This window comes from Narcine bancroftii, chromosome 2, assembly GCF_036971445.1.
Source record: "Narcine bancroftii isolate sNarBan1 chromosome 2, sNarBan1.hap1, whole genome shotgun sequence".
Lineage (NCBI taxonomy): Eukaryota > Metazoa > Chordata > Chondrichthyes > Torpediniformes > Narcinidae > Narcine > Narcine bancroftii.
The window spans coordinates 12113262-12133579 of record NC_091470.1 but is presented as its reverse complement, the minus strand read 5'-3'; the positions used below and the strand labels follow the sequence as shown (position 1 = coordinate 12133579).

Sequence of the window (20318 nt, the reverse complement as noted above, 5' to 3'; positions counted from 1 at the left end):
TGGGGTGTAAATTGGGCAGCACGGAGTCATGGGCCAAAATGGATTCTTCAAACATTGTGGTTGCTGAGGAGTCTGACGAACTAATATCCTTTGAATTTTACCCTATCTATAACCAACTGCAGGAGAGGATGAGCAAACCTGTTGCAGGGAAGGTTAAAGAGAATCATTTATTAAAATCAAGAGGATCGAATAAATCTTCAAAATCTGGTTCTAAGAGTTCAAATTCTTCCTGAGAAGCAAAATGCTGAAGGAAGAAAGCCAAACAACATGCTGAAGACATACCACGTGTTGAACTCACAAGGAAAACTGTGTCTATTCTGAGGAAGATCTGAGGTTTACTGATCGACATTTTACCTCAAGAATCCTAAAGATGGAAGAACTTTGATAAGTACAAACTGACCAATTTCTTGTTTTTGTGTTTTGTACTTTGACCACTACAGACTGCAGAGTGGTGGTAAAGATCACGCTTTTCACAAGATAAAGGAACAGAAGGAGGCCCTTTGGCCCATCAAGTCTGTGCCACAACTCCACCCTAAGCTAAACCATTCCAACTTCTGGCCTTTCCCCATATCCCTGGATACCCTGACTAATTAGATACCTATCAATCTCCTCCTTAAACTTCCCCAATGATCAGGCCTTCACAGCTGGATGTGGCAACAAATTCCACAAATCCGCAACCCTCTGGCTAAAGAAATTTCTCCTCACTTCTGTTTAAATGGGTGCCTTCTAATTCTAAGACAATGCCCTCTTGTCCTGGATTCACCCACCAAGGGAAACATCTTATTCACATCTACTCCGTCCAATCCTTTCAGCATTTGATATGTTTCTATGAGATCCCTTCTCTTTCTTCTATACCCCAAGGCTCTTCCCCTTGAGGGTAGGAGAGATTGGAACGAGGGGTCATAAGTTAAGGTTGGGGGAAAACCTTTAGAAGTAACACAAGAGGAAGCTTCTTCACTCAGAGAGTGGTGGTTGAGTGGAATGACCTTCCGGAAGAGGTGGTTGCAGCAGGGTCAATTTTGTCATTTAAGAGAAAGTTGGATAAATGCATGGATGGGAGGGTTATGGACAGGGAGCAGATAGGTGGAACTAGTGAAGTTTCACTTGATAAAGGAAAGGGTTAACAGCTAGCGATAGTGTAGCTAGGTTTTGCAGCATTCTATAAGGCGGGCATGGCAATTCAAAAGGACCAATTAGCACGACGACCAACTGTAGGAATTTACTCTGAACCAATCAAATGAGCAGGTCTGATAAGAGGCTGTCAATCATCTGTAGCAATGGAATTTGTACTTAGTAGCAATTGCATTGGGTAAGAATGTATTGTGTGAACTTTTGATTGGGCCAAATGCAACTCCGCCCATGTTTGAACCAGACAAAAGGAAAGCTTTGAAACACATGTTGAGTTTTCTCTGCCAGTTTTTATAGAGAGAGCATCTCTGTGAGGCTCTGTGCAGATAACTTACTATTCTGCAGAATAAAGAAAGTCTGACCAAGACTAAAGTTTGGGGTACAAGTCATTTCATACAGTCCACCGAAAGAACCACACTTAAATCGGTGTGGACTAGAAGGGCCGATATGGCCTCTTTCCATACTGTAATTGTTATATGGTTAAGTGCTGGTAACTCTCTAGCCTTGTAGCAAGTGAAGAAAGAAGACCTGTGTCATGTTTGAATGTCATGTGGTTAATTGTTAAAAATTTTGGATGAACACAATTCAGAAATTCTCATTTATCCAAAAGTTTTTTGGAGCCGAATTGACTTGGGGCCTTAGGCTCCTGGCACAAGCGGGGCCTTGGTGGGATCAGTGACAGTCAGCATTTTTTTTTGGTGAGAATTCAACATTATTTTAATGCTTGTTGTTTGCTGTTGTTTAAAAACTGTAACGAGTGATTTGCTTTTGCTACTGGGCTGTTTTTAAAAATGACCAGTTCTCCAAAAAACGTTTATCCGACCTAGGCAGGATCTGACCATTTTGGATAATTGGAATGTAATTGATTGTATAATTATGTAATTATTATTGGAGACATTACATCTCATTATAATAATTAGGGAGCTGTGCAAGAGCCAAATGCTCATTCCTCACCTGTGGTTTGGGTGCAGGCGTCGGCGGTGTCCTTGGGTCCGTGGGCCTCTTCCCATGGCCGCCATGCACAGTTGGCTCAGCCCTGGTAGCCAGCTGTTGGAGCCAGCGCATTCTTCACAGAGGATGCGCGGGGGTTTGCGCATGTCATCAGTTGGGTGATCCAAGGAGGGTGAGACAGGCGTCGATAATTTCTGTCGACCATTACATGGACATTATACAGACATTAGAATGTTAAGATTAATCAGAATTTCACAAGAAACATTACTTTCTTCAACAGTAGTTGTCGCTACTGATATTTAATGTTACTACGGACATTAGTCCTTTTGTGTTTGTTAATAAAGACCGCTTAAGAAAATTTATTTGGGCTCTGTGACAAACACCTCAGACAAGTTACTAACAGACAAGTACCTCACTTAGCCTACAAGTGAGGGTTTTATTAATCAACATTACTACAGGGCTGAACGGTCTATTTCTGGACCTGTTTCTGATGGTCAGATGCTCAATGTCACCAAAACCAAGATGATTGTGGACTTCAGGAGGGAGTCAGGGGAACACGACCCAGTCCTCATTGAGGGCTCAGAAGTGGAGAGGGTCAAGAACTTCAAATTCCTGGGTGTCAACATCTCCGAGGATCTGTCCTGGAGCTTCCACAGTGCTTCAATCACAAAGAAGGCTCACCAGCAGCTCTACTTTGTGAGGTGTCTGAGGAGATTTGGTATGTCACCGAAAACTCTTGCAAATTTCTACAGGTGGACCGTGGAGAGAATTCTGGCTGGGTGCATCACTGTCTGGTGTGGAGGTGCCAATGCACAGGACAGGAACAAGCTCCAGAAGGTTGTGAATTCAGCCGGCGCCATCACGGGCATCACTCCATAAAAGACATCTACCAGAGGCGGTGTCTTAAGAAAGCAATTCCTGGGTCCTTAAAGACCCCCACCACCCAGGCCGTGCCCTCTTCTCACTGCTACCATTAGGAAGGAGGAACAGGAGCCTGAAGACGAACACCCAGCAGCACAGGGAGAGCTTCTTCCCCTCCGCCATCAGATTTCTGATGGACAATGAACCACAGACATAGCCTCACTTTCTCTTCTTAGATGCTGCCTCTACACAATGAACTTCAGGACATTGGTGACACTAAATTCTGATTCTGTTCACCTGCTAACTGCCGCTATGAGCCTTATCTATCACATGCATTATTTTGTCCGATCCATGTCTCCTGTCATCACCTTTACAACTTAAAACTACCTGTCCCAATTCTGAGGAAAGGTATTTGACCGAAACCAGTTTCTCTTTGGATGTTCTCCCCGACATGCTGAGCATTTCCAGTATTTTCTTTTTTTTTTTAAACATTTCTGCCATCTACAGATTTTTATTTATTTTATTTTTTAAAGTGTTCTTGAGTGGTGCAGCAAGCTCATTCATGTCAAGGCTAAAGGTCTGCCAGTTCCCACAGTGACCAGCAAAACATTAATCTACTCAGCTCTCAGCATCATAGCCCACTGCAACTGGAGAATTCCCCTGATTCACATCTGCATTTATAAGCAGCCATTCTCTGACCCAGACTTCTCCAAAAATCTACCGTCATATCTTCTCACCACCACGTCAACCTCGATAGGAATACTCCTTCTTCTGCACAAGCGAATCCTAACACCTCCCCACACCATTGCCCACTCCAGGCTCCACCACCGTGCAAACATTTCAGCCAACTACCCAGCCGGTGTGCACCAGACACTCCCCCTCGGGAAGGGAGGGGGAACAATTCCACTTCTGAAAATACAGAGCTCTGCTGGTAGATTGAAAGGAGTTAAAGCATGGGCTTGTGCTCTAGACTGGGAAATCAGAAGCTTGGTAAAACTCCGCCTGCTCCATTCCCCTCCACAAACTGATACAGATGGTCCAAGGGAAGCATCCTGTGAGGATCCAGCCCAGCATGGTCCAAGAACTGCTTTGCTCAAGGCCAAAAGAAACAGCAGGCTTGTGAAAACAACTCAGACCATTACATCAACCACTTCTACCCCCTTCCCTCCATTGACCGGCTGCTCTTACGATCGGCAAAGTTAAAGGATTTCATGCATGTTACATTCACATGAAAATAATGGAACCTTTACCATTGACTAGCTACACTTTCCATTGCCGCAAAATATCAGCCAGCACAGAAAAAAGGCTCGCCCCTCCCGGGCCACATTCTCTTCAGCCTCCTTCTGTCAGGAAGAAGTTTCACGTGATATCACGCCCCACCAGATTGGAGGACAGTTTGTTCTCGCTGCTGACAGGCTCCAGAACTCCCCTGACACTAGTAAAATAGCGTTGCCCTTGCTCTGTTCCAACTGATCTCTCCGTATCCACAAATTGCGCTGCATTTTATTTACTACACGTGTACGAGTTAATGAGCTGGATAGCACAAAAAAGGATTCATTTCCACTATAGCAGCTCATGACAATAAACGTGAGCTTGAATAATTCTATAAAACATCATCAGGAGCCTATTTAATTGATTTATCGGAAAATAATTTAAACGAAGATCTAATTCACCTCACTCAAAATAAAGGTCATGTGTGACAACTCGCTTCCAGAGAAACAAATCCAACACTAGGCTCTGCACCTTGTAACAGATTTTCTTCCACTTGCAGGTGCTCAAACTTTCATCACATTTCCCTCACAAGTTCCCCTTCTGATACTCAAAAATTTTCCATTAATCCTTGGATCAAGTTTGCCCTCAACAAATTCATGGTGCATTTCTATAATCCAGCCCAACTGAATCAAATTTGGACGTACAGCATGGTAACAGGCCCATTCCAGTCCATGAGCTTGTGCTGCCATATTTACACCCAATAGATTTACACCTCCAGTACTTTTCAAACTGTGGGAAGAAACTGGAACACCCGGAGTAAGCCCACGCAGACATGGGAGAACGTACAAACTCCTTACAGACAGTGTGGGATTCGAACTGGGGTCGCTGTCGCTGTAACAGCGTTGTGCTGGCCACTAGGTTGACCATGCTGACCATGGCAGTTAATTCTGTTCCTGATCATTTCCAGGACTTTTCTAACAAATAAACTGCTACCATGATTCCTTCAACTTGTGTGCAACATCTGCAATTTTCCCATTCTTCACCTCCCCCCCCCCCCCCAACCGGAATTGGACATGTTGTGGCCAGGGCCTCCGAGATTGCTCATCCTACCTCCCTCTGCAGTGCAGGATGCTTCCCATTGCAACCTTTCCACATCCAGTGCAGCTCGCCCATTTGGTTGGCCAACCTCGTCAATAATCAGCTGTCCAGAACCTGGTTATGTCACTGAGAAAGAGGACAGCCACCACTTTTTCCAGGTTTCACCAGAGGACATGTGCTCAAGGTGAGTGAAAGAAAGTTTAGAGGAGACATAGAACATTCTAGCACAGACCAGGCCCTTTGGCCCACAATGTTGTGCCAACCTTTATAAACATACTCAACCATCTCTACTTCACACCCACAATTTTTCTTCCGTCCACGTGCCTGTCTTGTACCCCTTTTACACAGCCATTAAAAGACGGCAATTAACCGCCTTTTTTTCTTTTTCAATGTTTTATTGAAATTCCACATTGAAAAATACAAAGTACATAAAGAAACAGATGAAAACTCAAAATAATACATTGCACTTACATCAGACCAGTTCATCCAAGGTCCCCACATTCTCAATCACATTATATTACAGTAATATTTTATTAAAGCCCACTACCAAAAATGAAGCTGTTTGGCAAGGAGAGAAAAAAATTCCTGATCAAAGTAATAAATTACCTTTTTAGTCAACTCTTCTGCATTCATATCAAATCAGATACTAAAAATAATTCAAAAAATGGACCCCACAGTGTTTGAAATTTTGAATACAAATCAGAAATTGAGCATCTAATCTTCTCCAAGTTTAAACATGACATGACGTCATGTAGCCATTGAGCACGAGTAGGTGGGGTAATGTCCCTCCATCTGAACAGCACCACCCACCTCGCCATGAAAGAAATAAAACCTAATACATGAAAATCAGATGCCATTAGAGCAGTGGTTCCCAACCTTTTACTTTCCACTCAAATACCACTTTAAGTATTCCCTATGCCACAAGTATTCTGTGATTAGTAAGGGATTGCTTAAGGTGGTAAGTGAGTGGGAAGGGAAGGTTGAGAATCACTGCTCTGGACCCAAATATTTTGCTTGAGAAAAATTGTCATTAGCCCATTTCCTTTGGAGTTATGAAACTGTGCACATAACGAATCAATTTAGAATGATTAAAACAGTGGTTTTCAACCTTTTTCTTTCCACCCACATACCACCTTAAGCAATCCCTTATTAATCACAGAATACTATGGCATAGGGAATATTTAAAGTGGTATGTGAGTGAAAAGTAAAAGGTTGGGAACCACTACATTATTGTCTCCAACAATACCAAACAAGGTAGTTAAAGGATTAGGCTTAAATTTAACTTTAACAAGTGCAGAAAAAGTTTGAAATAGCTCACAAGGCTCTGGCATGTCCAAGACTTAATGAGGCATCTCCATTGTTACATCTATCACAACGAGGAGATTAATCCGCATAAAAACGAGATCGTTTCATTTTAGTCACGAGTTCTATGGACTACTTTAAATTGTAGGAGGGAGTGGCGGGCACATAAAGATGAGGTATTAACCCATTTGAAAATTGCATTCCAAGTTTCTTCAGAGATTAAAAGCTGTAGCTCTTGTTCCCAGGATTTTTGAAATTTTATCTAAAGAAGCCTCTCTTATTCCCAACAACTTGCTATAAATGTTAGATATTGAACTATTATAAAAAGGCTGTAAATTAAAAATTACATTTGTAAAATTCTTAATAGTGCTCATAGGGAATTGTATGTAATTGTATTTAATTGTTGTTCAAATGAAGCAAGACTTCCTTCGATAAATAACTCTAAAACAATGCCCAATCTATACCATTCTTTAAAAGCTATGTTAATCATGAAAGGTTTAAAGAAATAATTAGAACAAAAAGGAAGAGAAAAAAAAATCTCAATCAGCTAAAATGTTTTCAAATTGTACCCAGATCCTCAAAGTATGTTTAACCACTGGGTTATCAATTAATTTGTTTGAAGATATGGAAAGTGAGGATCTGAGAAGGGAAATAATAGAACATTTTGTAATAGAATTAGATTCAAAAGAGACCCATATTGGACAGTCGTCACAGTTTAATATATGACCAAAATGTAAGATTCCGTGTATTGACTGCCCAGTAATAGAACCTAAAGTTTGGTAAGGTGAAACCTCCATTCTTTAAGTTTTTGTAGAGGGACTTTATTTAGGTGAGGATGTTTATTCTTCCATATACAAGGCAAGAATGAATCAAAGGAATCAAAAAATGACAGGAATAAAAACTGGAAAAGTCTGAAAAAGTTATAAATTGAGGTAATATATTCATTCCAGCACAGGCAAGGCCCTTCAGCCCACAATGTTGTGCTAACCTATATAAACATGCAAACAATCCAAATCCTTCTTACTTCACACCCAAAATTTTTCTTCCATCCACGCGCCCCTTTCACACAGCCATTGAAAGACAGGAATTAACTGCCTTTTAACCGCTTCACTTCACTGTGTGAATGCAACGAACAGAGGATAGTTGGGGGGGGGGGGTCATTTCCATCCCATGTATTATCCGTCAAGGTAGATCATATCAGAGCCAAGCTGCCAGGTTGCTATGTAAAAGGTCATTTTAAACATTGGTCATTCACAGGATTGACAGGTGTCTACAGGAGTTTTGAGATACATGTCGAGGTACCCAGGGGATATGTCTGTGTGGCAGAGCCACTTACTGGGGAGTGCTACTGGCAGACTTAGAAGAGTGGGATCTCTGTGGTACAAGAATCTGTTAAGTATCCCTATTGTTCTAGCCTCCACCACCATCCCCAGCAATGCATTACAGGCACCCACAACTGTGTGTGAAAACATACCCCTGAAGTCCCTCCCTTCACTTTATACAGATGTCCTCCGGTGTTTCCTAATCCTGCGCTGGGAAACAAGCTGTCCACCCCATCTATGCCTCCCAATGTGGTATAGAAAGAGGGAGACAACAGTGGCCAGTGTTTTAACATAAAGAGAGGCAGCGCCTGGAATGCATTGCCAGGGGTAGTAGTGAACAATAGGAGCATTTAAAACATCCTTGTTCACATGGATACAATAGAGGGTTATCACTATGAGGGAGGAAGGGTTAGATTGAGGTAGAGTAGTTTATATCGGTCAGCACAACATTGTGGGTTGAAGGGCCTGTGTCCATGGGCCTTTCACTGCATCATTATGAGATTTGGGCTGTAACAGACAAAGGATTATGATGTAGCCAATTTCAGTCATGCCTATTGCACCCAGACACACATAACCTCATCACACCCCCCCCCCTCTCACTCACCACCCAAGAGCACATTGTCACAACCTAACCTCAGACCACTAACAGCTGACAGAGAACACAGTACAGTACGGAAAGCCCGTACGACCCACCCACACACCTGTACGACCCACCCACACACCTGTACGACCCATCACCTCCACTGTACATCACCCCACACACCTGTACAACCCACCACCTCACCCGTTTGTCACCCCACACACCTGTACAACCCACCACCTCACCTGTTTGTCACCCACCACACCTGTACAACCCACCACCTCACCTGTTTGTCACCCCACACACCTGTACAACCCACCACCTCACCTGTTTGTCACCCCACACACCTGTACAACCCACCACCTCACCTGTACATCACCCTACACACCTGTACAATCCACCACCTCACCTGTACGTCACCCCACACACCTGTACTACCCACCAGCAGCCCCTCCTCATTGGTTCAACACCTACTCTTCTAAGTCTGCCAGTACCACTCCCCAGTAAGTGGCTCTGCCACACAGACATATCCCCTGTAGACACCTGTCAATCCTGTGAGCATTTCAGCACAGATTGACACACCTGGAGATCTGTCCACAAACCCTCATCTTGCTCAGCAGTTACACACACCTCAACCACCTGGCCCACCCTATTGTCTTGATCCCCCTCCTTCCGCCTGAGCCCCGCCCCACCATCCCCCTCCTCCCCCGCCCCACCATCCCCCTCCTCCCCCGCCCCACCATCCCCCTCCTCCCCCGCCCCACCATCCCCCTCCTCCCCCGCCCCACCATCCCCCTCCTCCCCCGCCCCACCATCCCCCTCCTCCCCCGCCCCACCATCCCCCTCCTCCCCCGCCCCACCATCCCCCTCCTCCCCCGCCCCACCATCCCCCTCCTCCCACCCCACTGTCATACTCCACCCTTCTCATCCCCCCAGTCCTCCACCATCCCCCCAGACCCCCTCCATCCCCCCAGCCCCCCTCCATCCCCCCCCAGCCCCCTCCATCCCCCCCAGCCCCCCTCCATCCCCCCCAGCCCCCCTCCATCCCCTCCATCCCCCCTCCATCCCCTCCATCCCCCCCCAGCCCCCCTCCATCCCCCCCAGCCCCCCTCCATCCCCCCCAGCCCCCCTCCATCCCCCCAGCCCCCCTCCATCCCCCCCCATCCCCCCCCAGCCCCCCTCCATCCCCCCCAGCCCCCCTCCATCCCCCCTCCCCAGCCCCCCTCCATCCCCCCCCAGCCCCCCTCCATCCCCCCCCAGCCCCCCTCCATCCCCTCCATCCCCCCTCCCCAGCCCCCCTCCATCCCCCCCAGCCCCCCTCCATCCCCTCCATCCCCCCCATCCCCCCCATCCCCCCTCCATCCCCCCCATCCCCCCCCCATCCCCCCTCCATCCCCCCTCCATCCCCTCCATCCCCCCCCTCCCCAGCCCCCCTCCAGCCCCCCCCCCAGTCGCACCTGGTTGCCGAAGACGGCGATGGAGCAGGCGGTGGACACTTCGTGGGCGCCGAACCAGACGGAGGCGATGCGGGCCGGCAGGCCGAGGATGAAGACCTGCGCCACCCCACACACCGTCTGCCCGAGGAAGGTGATGACGAAGAGGTCGGGCCGGACACTCGCCAGCTTCATCCAGGCGCCGCAGCAGTTGAGGCCGGAGCCGCAGAGGGCGATGAGCCGCAGGCCCTTCCTGTCCAGCAGCCAAGTGACGGGGAAGATGGTGGGGATGTAGGCGACGAAGTAGATCATGGCGAGCCAGTCGACGGCGAACGAGGACACCCGGTAGAACTTCATCACGATGTTGTTGATGATGCCGTATTGGATCCATTGGAACGCGTTACACATCGAGTAGCAGCTGAACAGGGCGACGATCGCCCAGCGCCGCTTATACAGGTGCGTCGGGTAGCGGCGCTTCAGCCCGTCCGCAGGGGGCGGGGTCTCCGCCTGTTCCCACATGCCGCGCGCTGTCGGGCTCCCGCTCCCCGCGCTGCTCTTCCCGCCGCCCGGACCCCGGACCCCCCCCAACCCCGCGCTGCTCTCACCCCCCCAACCCCGGACCCCGCGCTGCTCTCACCCCCCCAACCCCGGACCCCGCGCTGCTCTCAACCCCCCAACCCCGGACCCCGCGCTGCTCTCAACCCCCCAACCCCGGACCCCGCGCTGCTCTCAACCCCCCCAACCCCGGACCCCGCGCTGCTCTCAACCCCCCAACCCCGGACCCCGCGCTGCTCTCACCCCCCCCAACCCCGGACCCCGCGCTGCTCTCAACCCCCCAACCCCGGACCCCGCGCTGCTCTCAACCCCCCCAACCCCGGACCCCGCGCTGCTCTCAACCCCCCAACCCCGGACCCCGCGCTGCTCTCACCCCCCCAACCCCGGACCCCGCGCTGCTCTCACCCCCCCAACCCCGGACCCCGCGCTGCTCTCACCCCCCCAACCCCGGACCCCGCGCTGCTCTCACCCCCCCAACCCCGGACCCCGCGCTGCTCTCACCCCCCCAACCCCGGACCCCGCGCTGCTCTCACCCCCCCAACCCCGGACCCCGCGCTGCTCTCACCCCCCCAACCCCGGACCCCGCGCTGCTCTCACCCCCCCAACCCCGGACCCCACGCTGCTCTTCCCAACTAGAACGACACCCTGCACCGTTGACCCGGCCTCCGCTGCTCCCCAGTCCCGGCCAGCGCTCCCGCCGCCGTTATATCAGGGTCGCCCCACCCGGCCGCGACGTCACCGCCGTCATGTTCAGGAACGGCCCAAGACGGACGGAATCATGAGGACAGGTTGTGAGGGAAACTTGCACCATCCACGACGGGGATTCCAGATTGTACCATTGCTGCGTTCAACTTTCCCATTCCCTCGAGGGTTATAACTGGCAGTGTGATTTGTGGCAATATTTCTGTCAAGAAGCTATCGCCAAAGTTCCGAGTTCATAAAGGTTCAACCTCTGTCACTATGAATGAAATTCGGTAACCAAAAATACTGAAAATGGAATCAAGACTCTAATTACAGAATCAGTAGAAACATCAATAAAAGGGAAACGAGAAAATTCATCAATAATACTAAGAAAGTAAACGTTTCTATTATTTGAAGGCAGTGGCCTTTTAAAATCTACACTGAGGTATTCAAAGGGTCTAGAAGCTTTGATCAATGAGGAAGGTGAGGGTTTGTAAAATGGGGTTTACATTCAGCACAGACAGGGCATTGTCCAGTTAGGGTTCTCATGTCCTCTAATGTAACAATTACAGCACGGAAACAGGCCATTAGGCCCTTCTAGTCCGCACCGAACCAAACACCCCTCTCTAGTCCCACCTCCCTGCACAATGACCATAACCCTCCACCTTCTTCTCATCCATAGACCTGTCCAACTTTTTCTTAAATAATAAAATTGACTCTGCCGCCACTATTTCTCCCGGAAGATGATTCCACACAGCTACCACTCTCTGAGTCAAGAAGTTCCCCCTCATGTTACCTCTAAACCTCTGCCCCTTAATTCTTAACTCATGTCCTCTTGTTTTAAACTTTCCTCCTCTTAACGGAAATAGTCTATCCACATCCATTCTGTCTATCCCTTTCATAATCTTAAATACTTCTATCAAATCCCCTCTCAACCTTCTACGCTACAAAGAATAAAGACCCAATCTGTCCAATCTCTCCCCATACTCCAGATGCTTAAACCCAGGCAACATTCTGGTAAACCTTCTCTGCACTCTCTCCACTCTGTTTATATCCTTCCTATAATTAGGCGACCAGAACTGCACACAGAACTCCAAATCAGGCCGCACCAATGCCTTATACAATCTCAACATCACCTCCCAACTCCTATATTCCATGCAATGATTGATAAAGGCCAGCATACTAAAAGCCTTCTTCACCACCCTATTCACGTGAGTTTCTACCTTCAGGGAACGATGTACCGTTACTCCTAAATCTTTCTGCTCTTCTGTATTCCTCAATGCTCTCCCATTTACCACGTATGTCCTGTTCTGATTCTTCTTACCAAAATGAAGCACCTCACACTTATCAGCATTAAATTCCATCTGCCATTTTTCAGCCCACTTTTCTAAGCAGCCCAAATCCCTCTGCAATCCGTGAAAACCTTCTTCATTATCCACTATTCCACCTATCTTAGTATCGTCTGCATATTTACTAATCCAATTCACCACCCCATCATCTAGATCATTAATGTATATAACGAACAAGGCCAGATTGAGAGATTTCACATAATGATAAAGTCTGCTGACCTCCCCGGGCGGCACAGTTCTTCATGAAGAACTTTTAATCGGTCTAGCTGCAGATTCGCACAAGATGCGCAAGAGAGAGCATTTGGGGGATCATTGAACTTTCCTGGATGATAGAGTATGTCATAGTATAGGTCGGAAGTTTGATTCGCCATCACATAATCTTATCATGTCTAATCTTGCTCTTCAATCTAATGTTGAACGTGAAGGCAATAAACTTCTGATCAGTTAACAAGGTGAACTTCCTGCCAGCTAAGAAGTGTCTCCAGTAGCGGATAGCTTCTATAATAGCTTGTGCTTCCTTTTCAATGGATGAGTGTTTTAATTCAGGCCCTCGTAATGTGCAAGAAAAGAAGGCTACAGGTTTGCCAGCTTGATTTAGTGTGGCAACTAGTGCAAAATCAAATGCATCCAATTCCATTTAGAGGTAAATCCTCATCAATTGCAGACATGGAGGCCTTGGCTATATCCTGTTTAGTGTTTTCAAAGGCTTGGAGGGCCTCATTACTCAAAGGAAAATTGGCGGTTTTAAAAAGAGGTCGTGCTTTGTCAGTGTAGTGTGACACCCACTGAGCGTAATAGAAGAAAATCCCTAAACAATGCTTGAGGGCCTTTTGCGTTGTTGGAGGGGGCAGCTTCATGAGTGGTCGCATTCCCTCAGGGTCCGGACTGATTTCTCCTTTATTTACTACGTAGCCTAATATTGGGAGCCTCTTCGTGCGATACACACAAGTGTCCTTATTCAGGGTTAAACGCAAGGTTTTGGCTACTTGGAGGAACTGATGTAAATTCCGACCATGATCATTCATGTCTTTGCCACAGATGGTAACATTGTCCAGGTAAGAAAAAGTGGCCTGCAACTTATCGGTATCCACTAACCCAGTGGTTCCCAACCTTTTACTTTCCACGCACATACCACTTTAAGTATTCCCTATGCCACGTGTTCTGTGATTAATAAGGGATTGCTTAAGGTGGTATGTGGGTGGAAAGAAAAAGGTTGAAAACCACTGTTTTAATCATTCCAAATTGATTCGTTATGTGCATAGTTTCATAACTCCAAAGGAAATGGGCTAATGACAATTTTTCTCAAGCAAAATATTTCAGTAATAATTGGGTCCAGAGCAGTGATTCTCAACCTTCCCTTCCCACTCACATACTAATCACTTACTAATCACAGAACACTTATGGCATAGGGAATACTTAAGTGATATGTGAGTGGAAAGTAAAAGGTTGGGAATCACTGCATTAACCTATCCTTCTCTCTCTTCTCTCTGTTAGTGACGCCAAGAGGAATTCTCTTAAACTGGAAGAATTTGCCATCTGCCTCAAAAGCAGTAAACTGCCTTTCATCCGTATGGATGGGAACTTGGTGGTGAGAAGATTTCAGATCAATAGTAGAGTATATCTCGTATTGGGCAATTAGAGTAACTATGTCTGAAATGCGAGGTAGGGGTTAAGTGTCCAGTTGAGTGTTCCTGTTTATAATTTGGCTGTAAAGCCATTCTAGCTTTCGCACCACTTCTGACCACTACCACTTGAGTGCACCAAGGACGTGCTGGGCTCAATTACTCTTAATGAGTTCTTAACCTCACCTTTAATAAAGAGTCTGTCTTCTTTACTGTAGCACCTACTTTTTGTAACTATAGGCTTACAATCCAAAGTCAAATTAGTGAAGAGACGAAGGGGTTTAATTTTTTAGTGTGGACGAACCGCAAAACTTCTTTGGCGAGATGGTGATGGATGGCAAAGGGCCATTAAATGCCAATATGATACTTTTCACTTGGCATTAGAAGTCTAGACCCAGAAGCATTGGAGCGCATAGGCCAGGGAGTAGAGAAATCTTGAAGTCAGTATATTAATTTTCATGTGTTTTTAAATTAATTTTGCAATAACTTGTAATATCTTGTTCTTGTCTTGAGCAAGCCATCATGATCGTGCGCTTAGCTGGGTATAACGCAAGATTTAGTGTAACTGTCTGTACTGCCCGAATCAAATAAACAGTTAATAGGCTGCTCATTTACCTCCACTTTCATTGTAGATGGCTGCAGGTCATAGGATTTATCCTGATTTACCTTCACGGAAGCCAGGATTGGATCTCCTTGTGGCAGTGCCATGTAGGGCCTCGCCTCGACACTGGTCAATCTGCTGGATGATTCAGAAGTGATTACATCTCGACACACTCCTCTCTCACAATGGGACCAGGAGACCAAGGCCTCCCCGGTGCTAAAGTGCTCCACCAGGATCTCCAGACCCCCAGTCCACTTCAATCTGTAAATTTGTAAATAACTGTATTTTTCAACCATTTTTTTCTGAAGCCATGTTCTTCATTCCCAGACCCTACATTCTACAGGAAGGGGTGAATGCAGTGAAATGGGATTCACTGGTAGGGTGTTATGCTGATGACGGGTCCCACCCCCAGCTCCACCCCCTGACCTCGCCCCTGGCCCCACCTCCCACCTCACATGTAACCCTGGTTTCCCACCTAAACCCAGAATCCTTCTGAAGACGACAGTGAGAACTTACCCTTAGTTATAAGCTAATAAAAGCATTTGTTCTCCCTCCAGTCATGAGTTTTTATTCACACTACACCCCCTATCAAACCCCACCACATTCTCTCTACCAACATCTCTTCACGTTTGACTTCCCCAAAACACTCTTCTATAGCCCTTCTCTCAACAATCCACCTCATACATTCCCAAAAACAGCCTCTCTTCAACAACCCTCCCCAGCCATACCTTCCCCATCCCAGAACAACCCCTGCTCCCCATAAACCCCAATAATAGCCTCTACCCCATGTACCCCCTAAAACACCCCTTCTCCCCCAAGATACCCTCCCTAACAACTCCCCAAATACTCAGGTTAATAGTTCCCTGCCCAACAGAACCCAATCTCTACAAAACCCTGAGAATTCTCTGCCTCCAACCACTCACCACCTCCAATTATCCTCCAAAATACTCCTTCCACACCATGTGGATGAAGGCTTGAGCAGAAATATCATTGAACATTGGACAGCATTCGTCCCACGACATCTATGCCGAGCATGATGCCAAAAGAACCCAATTCTCTAGGGTCTGCACCTGATACCGGTCAAGATGTGAGTTCATTGTCATCCATCTAAACACAATGGACAGATGCACCGGAATTCTTATGTGCTGGGTCCACACAGCTACTCAAAACCAACTGCAATCAGTAAATTACCATAATATGCCAAGAGAGAAAAAGAGATAGCGACGTTGGAGCAGAAATAGTGGATGCAATTGTTGTTATGTTCCAAAATACCATGGTTTCTACCATGGTTCCCACAATATGAAAGTTGGCAAAATGTAACCTCATAATTTGAGGATGGAGAGAGAAAACTGGAAAGACCATAAGACTTAGGAACAGAAATAGGCCATCAGCCCATCGAGTCAGCCCTGCCATTTAATCAAGAGCTGATCCATTCTCCCACTCATCCCCAGTGCCCAGCCTTCTCCCCATAATCTTTGATGACCTGACTCATGAAGATCCTATCAATCCCTGCTTGCTATTAGCAGGATTAAAATGCTGGAATCCATTAAAGAAATGCTTACAGGGCACTGAGAAATGAATCGTAGGATTGAGCAGTCAGCAGGAATTAATGAAAGAAAGTTTGCCAAGTCATGCAGAGGATTTTTACAGTGGCACCTGCAGTCATGATTGGGGAAACCAGTAGATGAACTTTCCAGAAGGCCTTCAATTAGTTGCCGTACAAAATTACAACAATGGGATTGGTGGTTAGTGTCATGTTGAGGTTTGACGATTGATAAATGGATAACAGAGAGCAATGAACATTACAGTGCAGCAGCTCACCGGAGGCTTAATCCAACCAGCTCTGGAGGTACTGAGCGACGTCAAGACATCACAATGCAATAACATCATTTCAAACACGTGGGTTTTTTAAATCTGCCCGTGACTGTTTGAGTAAATGACTTTTACTGAACTTCGAATCGACTACATCTGATCATTTTCTCATTCTTCATTTTGCGCTGGTGCAACTGCACAGAAAACAGGCCCCTCGGCCTTTCTAGTCTATGCTGAACTATTTATTCTTGGCCTGCGCCCAGTCCGTAGCCCTCCATATCCCTCCCATCCATGTACCCATCCAAATTCTTCTTAAATGTTAAAATCGAGCCTGCATTCACCACCTCAGCTGGCAGCTCATTCCATACCCCCAGCACACTCTGTGTGAAGAAGTTCCCCCTCATATTCCCCCTAAACTTTTCCCCTTTCACCCTTAACCCATGGTTTGTATTTCACCTACACTTAGTGGAAAAAGGTGACCTACATTTATTCTGTCACTCCCCCTCAACATTTTAAATACCTCTATCAAATCTCCCCTCATTCTTCTACACTCCAGGGAATAAAGTCCTACCCTGTTTAACCTTTCCCTGTAACTCAGTTCCTGATGTCCGGGCAACATCCAAGTAAATCTTCTCTGAACTCTTTCTATCTTACTAATATCTTTCCTGTATAGTAAGAATATAGAAAGCAAGAATGATATATAAAGAATGGAGGGGTTATTTTTTAGGTGGGATCCCACAAAATTCTAGTGTCTGAGCGAAGGATGTGTTTGTGACAGAGGGAGATGCAGCAAAGGTTTGCCCTGTTGGTTCCTGAGATGGGATGTTATCAGGTGAGGAGAGACAAACAGGCAGGATCGTATATTGAGCTTATGATCGAAAGAATGCCTCTTCTTGTTAAAGGCCGTTCTTTCAAACCAATCTTGAATTTGAAAACATCAGATTGCCCTCCTAGAATTCTTTCGATAGACAGAACATCACAATCCAAATCAAAATGTTTCATCTCCTTTGCTCTTTCTGTCTCAGGAATAACAGCCGACACATCTCGACTGTTGCTAATCCATTTTGTAAGGAAGAAACCTCCTTTATTACAGATCTCCTTTAACTCATGATAAAGATCAATTGCTTCTTTTTCTGAAACCACTGAAGTCAGACGATCATCAACATTGAAATTATTTCTGATGATGTTTATAGCTGAGAATTAAATTGCTCTTCATTCTCTTCAGGACATTTCCTGAGAGCAAAATTTGCACAACTCGGTGACAAAGTGGCTCCAAATAGATGAACTGTCATTCTGGGTTCAATCATGTCTTTACTGGAATCTCTATTAGGCCACCATAACAATCATTTAAAAAAATCACAATCTTCTGATGGTACTTCCACTTGATTAAACATCACTTCAATATCTGCAGCAATTACAATAGGCTCTTTACAAAATCTTATCCGAACACCGATTAAAGTACTGGTTAAGTCTGGACCTTGTAGAAGTTGAGAATTCAATGAAACTCCTTGAAATGATGCTCCACAATCAAATACTACACAAAGTTTCTTCTTTAGTGCATCTATAACTCCATGATGAGGTAAATACCATTTTTTAACCATCTTTACGTTCAAAGATATCTTCTGCTACTTTTTCTTCTACGTAACTCTTGGCTCTCTTGTCTAACATGACATTTATATATTGCAAATGGAAAGAAGAATTTCTCTTTAAATTCACCCTACACTATTCTGCAATTATTTTTTGATCTGGCATACAAATTTCTCCTTTCTTCAAAGATAATGCTATACAGCAATGGACATGTTTAACAGAATTTGAAACTAAATCCAGAAACTGCTTGTCCTCCTTTGAAGGTTCTTGGGTCTCTGTGAGACATTCAGGGAAATCAATTTTAAATGGTTGTTCCATAGATCATTAAAGTTTCATAACTGAAATCCTGTTGACATTCACGTTTAATGTCCAATCATTATTCATTTTTCCTCCTAATGATTCATTAATTGTCCATCCGAGCAATGTTCTCACAGCATAAGATCCATCATTTTGACTCCTTATTACTTCGAGAGGTTTGAGAGCCTTTGGTACATGTAATCCAATTAATATCTCGATCTTGGCATCAATCTTAGGTAAGCAAACATCTTTTAGATGAGCTCTAATATGGAATATTCTCCTTATTCACAGGCATAGTCTTCTGAGTATATAGACTTGGAAGTTGCAAAATTCATTGCTATTCAATCCAGCAATCTATAAACTTGAAACTATATTAGTTTCAATGTTCCTTTCATTGTTCATTGTCTTCAATAAGATCTGTGATATTTTTCCATGAAGATTAAGTTTATTCATTAATTTAACAGTACAAAATGATGCAGTATTTCCTGGATCAAGAAATGTGTAGGTCTTCAGTATGAAGCTCCCTTTTTAGCTTTAACCTGTACAGAAACTATTGAGAGGGCTTTTTCACCAGCCCCAGTAAGACTGTTGATTCAAGGTAAATGGAGAAAACGGATCTTGAACTAGTGCCATAGGTGTAGGACCTTGAGTTATAAGTGATGGCATTGATGGGAATCCTTTGGTTGTAAATGATGGCATTGGTGGAGATCCTTGACTTGTAGCTGGTTCTCTAGCAACGTGAAGAGACGTCAGTGGTTAAGAATGATCAACTCGCAGGGTTGAACTTTTTTGAAGTATTCTCCTTTCGGGAAGATTCTTAGGTTGTGCGCTCTAGAGAGATTGGATGTCGCTAGTTCTTTCCATCGGATTGGTCATTGTCATTTGAGCATTAGCAGCGACACCCGTGGCTCCTTGCTTGAGTAGATTTGTTTCTTGTGGCTGCGTTACCCATTGCTCTGCTGGAAGGTTAGGTGCTAACCTTTTGAGTATGTCACTTTGAGTGACAAATCTTGCAGAAGCCTGAACTAATGTTTTCATTTTGGCCATATTCACAGTACATTTTTCCTCAAGCTCTAATGTTTTCTAGCAACTTGAGTTTACCAGAGGGAAGTAACCTTGAATATGTGATTACAGATACAATGTTAATCAAAAGATTTATAAAAAATATGTATATTAAACTGCAAGAAAAGGAAAATGAGGAAACAAATGGTAAAACTAAACAAAAATGGGAACAAGATTTAAATATAAAGATAAAAAAGGAAACATGGGAGAAGTTATGCTCTGGAACGATGAGAAATACAATAAATACGAGGCTGCGTATGATACAATATAATTGGTTACACAGACTATACATTAAACCGCAAAAGTTAAATAAATGGGACCCAACAGTATCTGATAGATGTTTTCGATGTAAAAAAGAAAGGGGAACAACAATTCATGCAATCTGGACATGTGAGAGAGTAGAAAAATTTTGGGATGATCTCAATCAGATATTAAATAAAATAACAGAAAACAATATACCAAAGAATCCAGAGATCTTTCTCCTAAGTAACATAAAAAATAAAGAATTTGGAATTGACTTGGAGGATGCACAAAAAAGATTTGTTAAGATAGCCCTAGCCGTAGCAAAAAAATGTATTATGTCAACCTGGAAATTGGAAGATAATTTGAAAATACAACAATGGTATATAGAAATGAATAAATGTATTCCATTAGAAAAAATAACATATAGTTTAAGAAATAATATTGAAATATTCGAACAAGTATGGGAGCCTTACATTAAATACAATAGCGAAAACCTACCGGGAACAAACATTACCTAAGTTGATGGAAGGAGAAGAGAAGAAAAAAATGGACTCAGTAGAATTTCTGGTGTATTTTTGTTGAATGACAACATTGGCTAACTGAATTAATGCAACCTTGATTG

The 20318-nt window shown here is 45.0% G+C and overlaps 1 protein-coding gene across 3 annotated transcripts in view; it reads right to left on the bottom strand.

Moving 5' to 3' along the window:
• LOC138753198 (choline/ethanolamine transporter flvcr2b-like) overlaps positions 1 to 10492 on the bottom strand; it is a 109060-nt gene extending 98568 nt beyond the window's left edge. For 2 of the 3 annotated variants that reach the window (XM_069915860.1, XM_069915859.1), the window contains exon 1: positions 9912 to 10492. In XM_069915860.1, coding sequence (XP_069771961.1) covers positions 9912 to 10406 — 495 coding nt within the window. In that variant the 5' untranslated portion in view covers positions 10407 to 10492. Of the gene's footprint in view, positions 1 to 2082; positions 2268 to 9911 lie in introns of those variants that run through there. The other variant, XM_069915861.1, reaches the window with a different exon arrangement.
• Positions 10493 to 20318: the final 9826 nt, after the last annotated feature.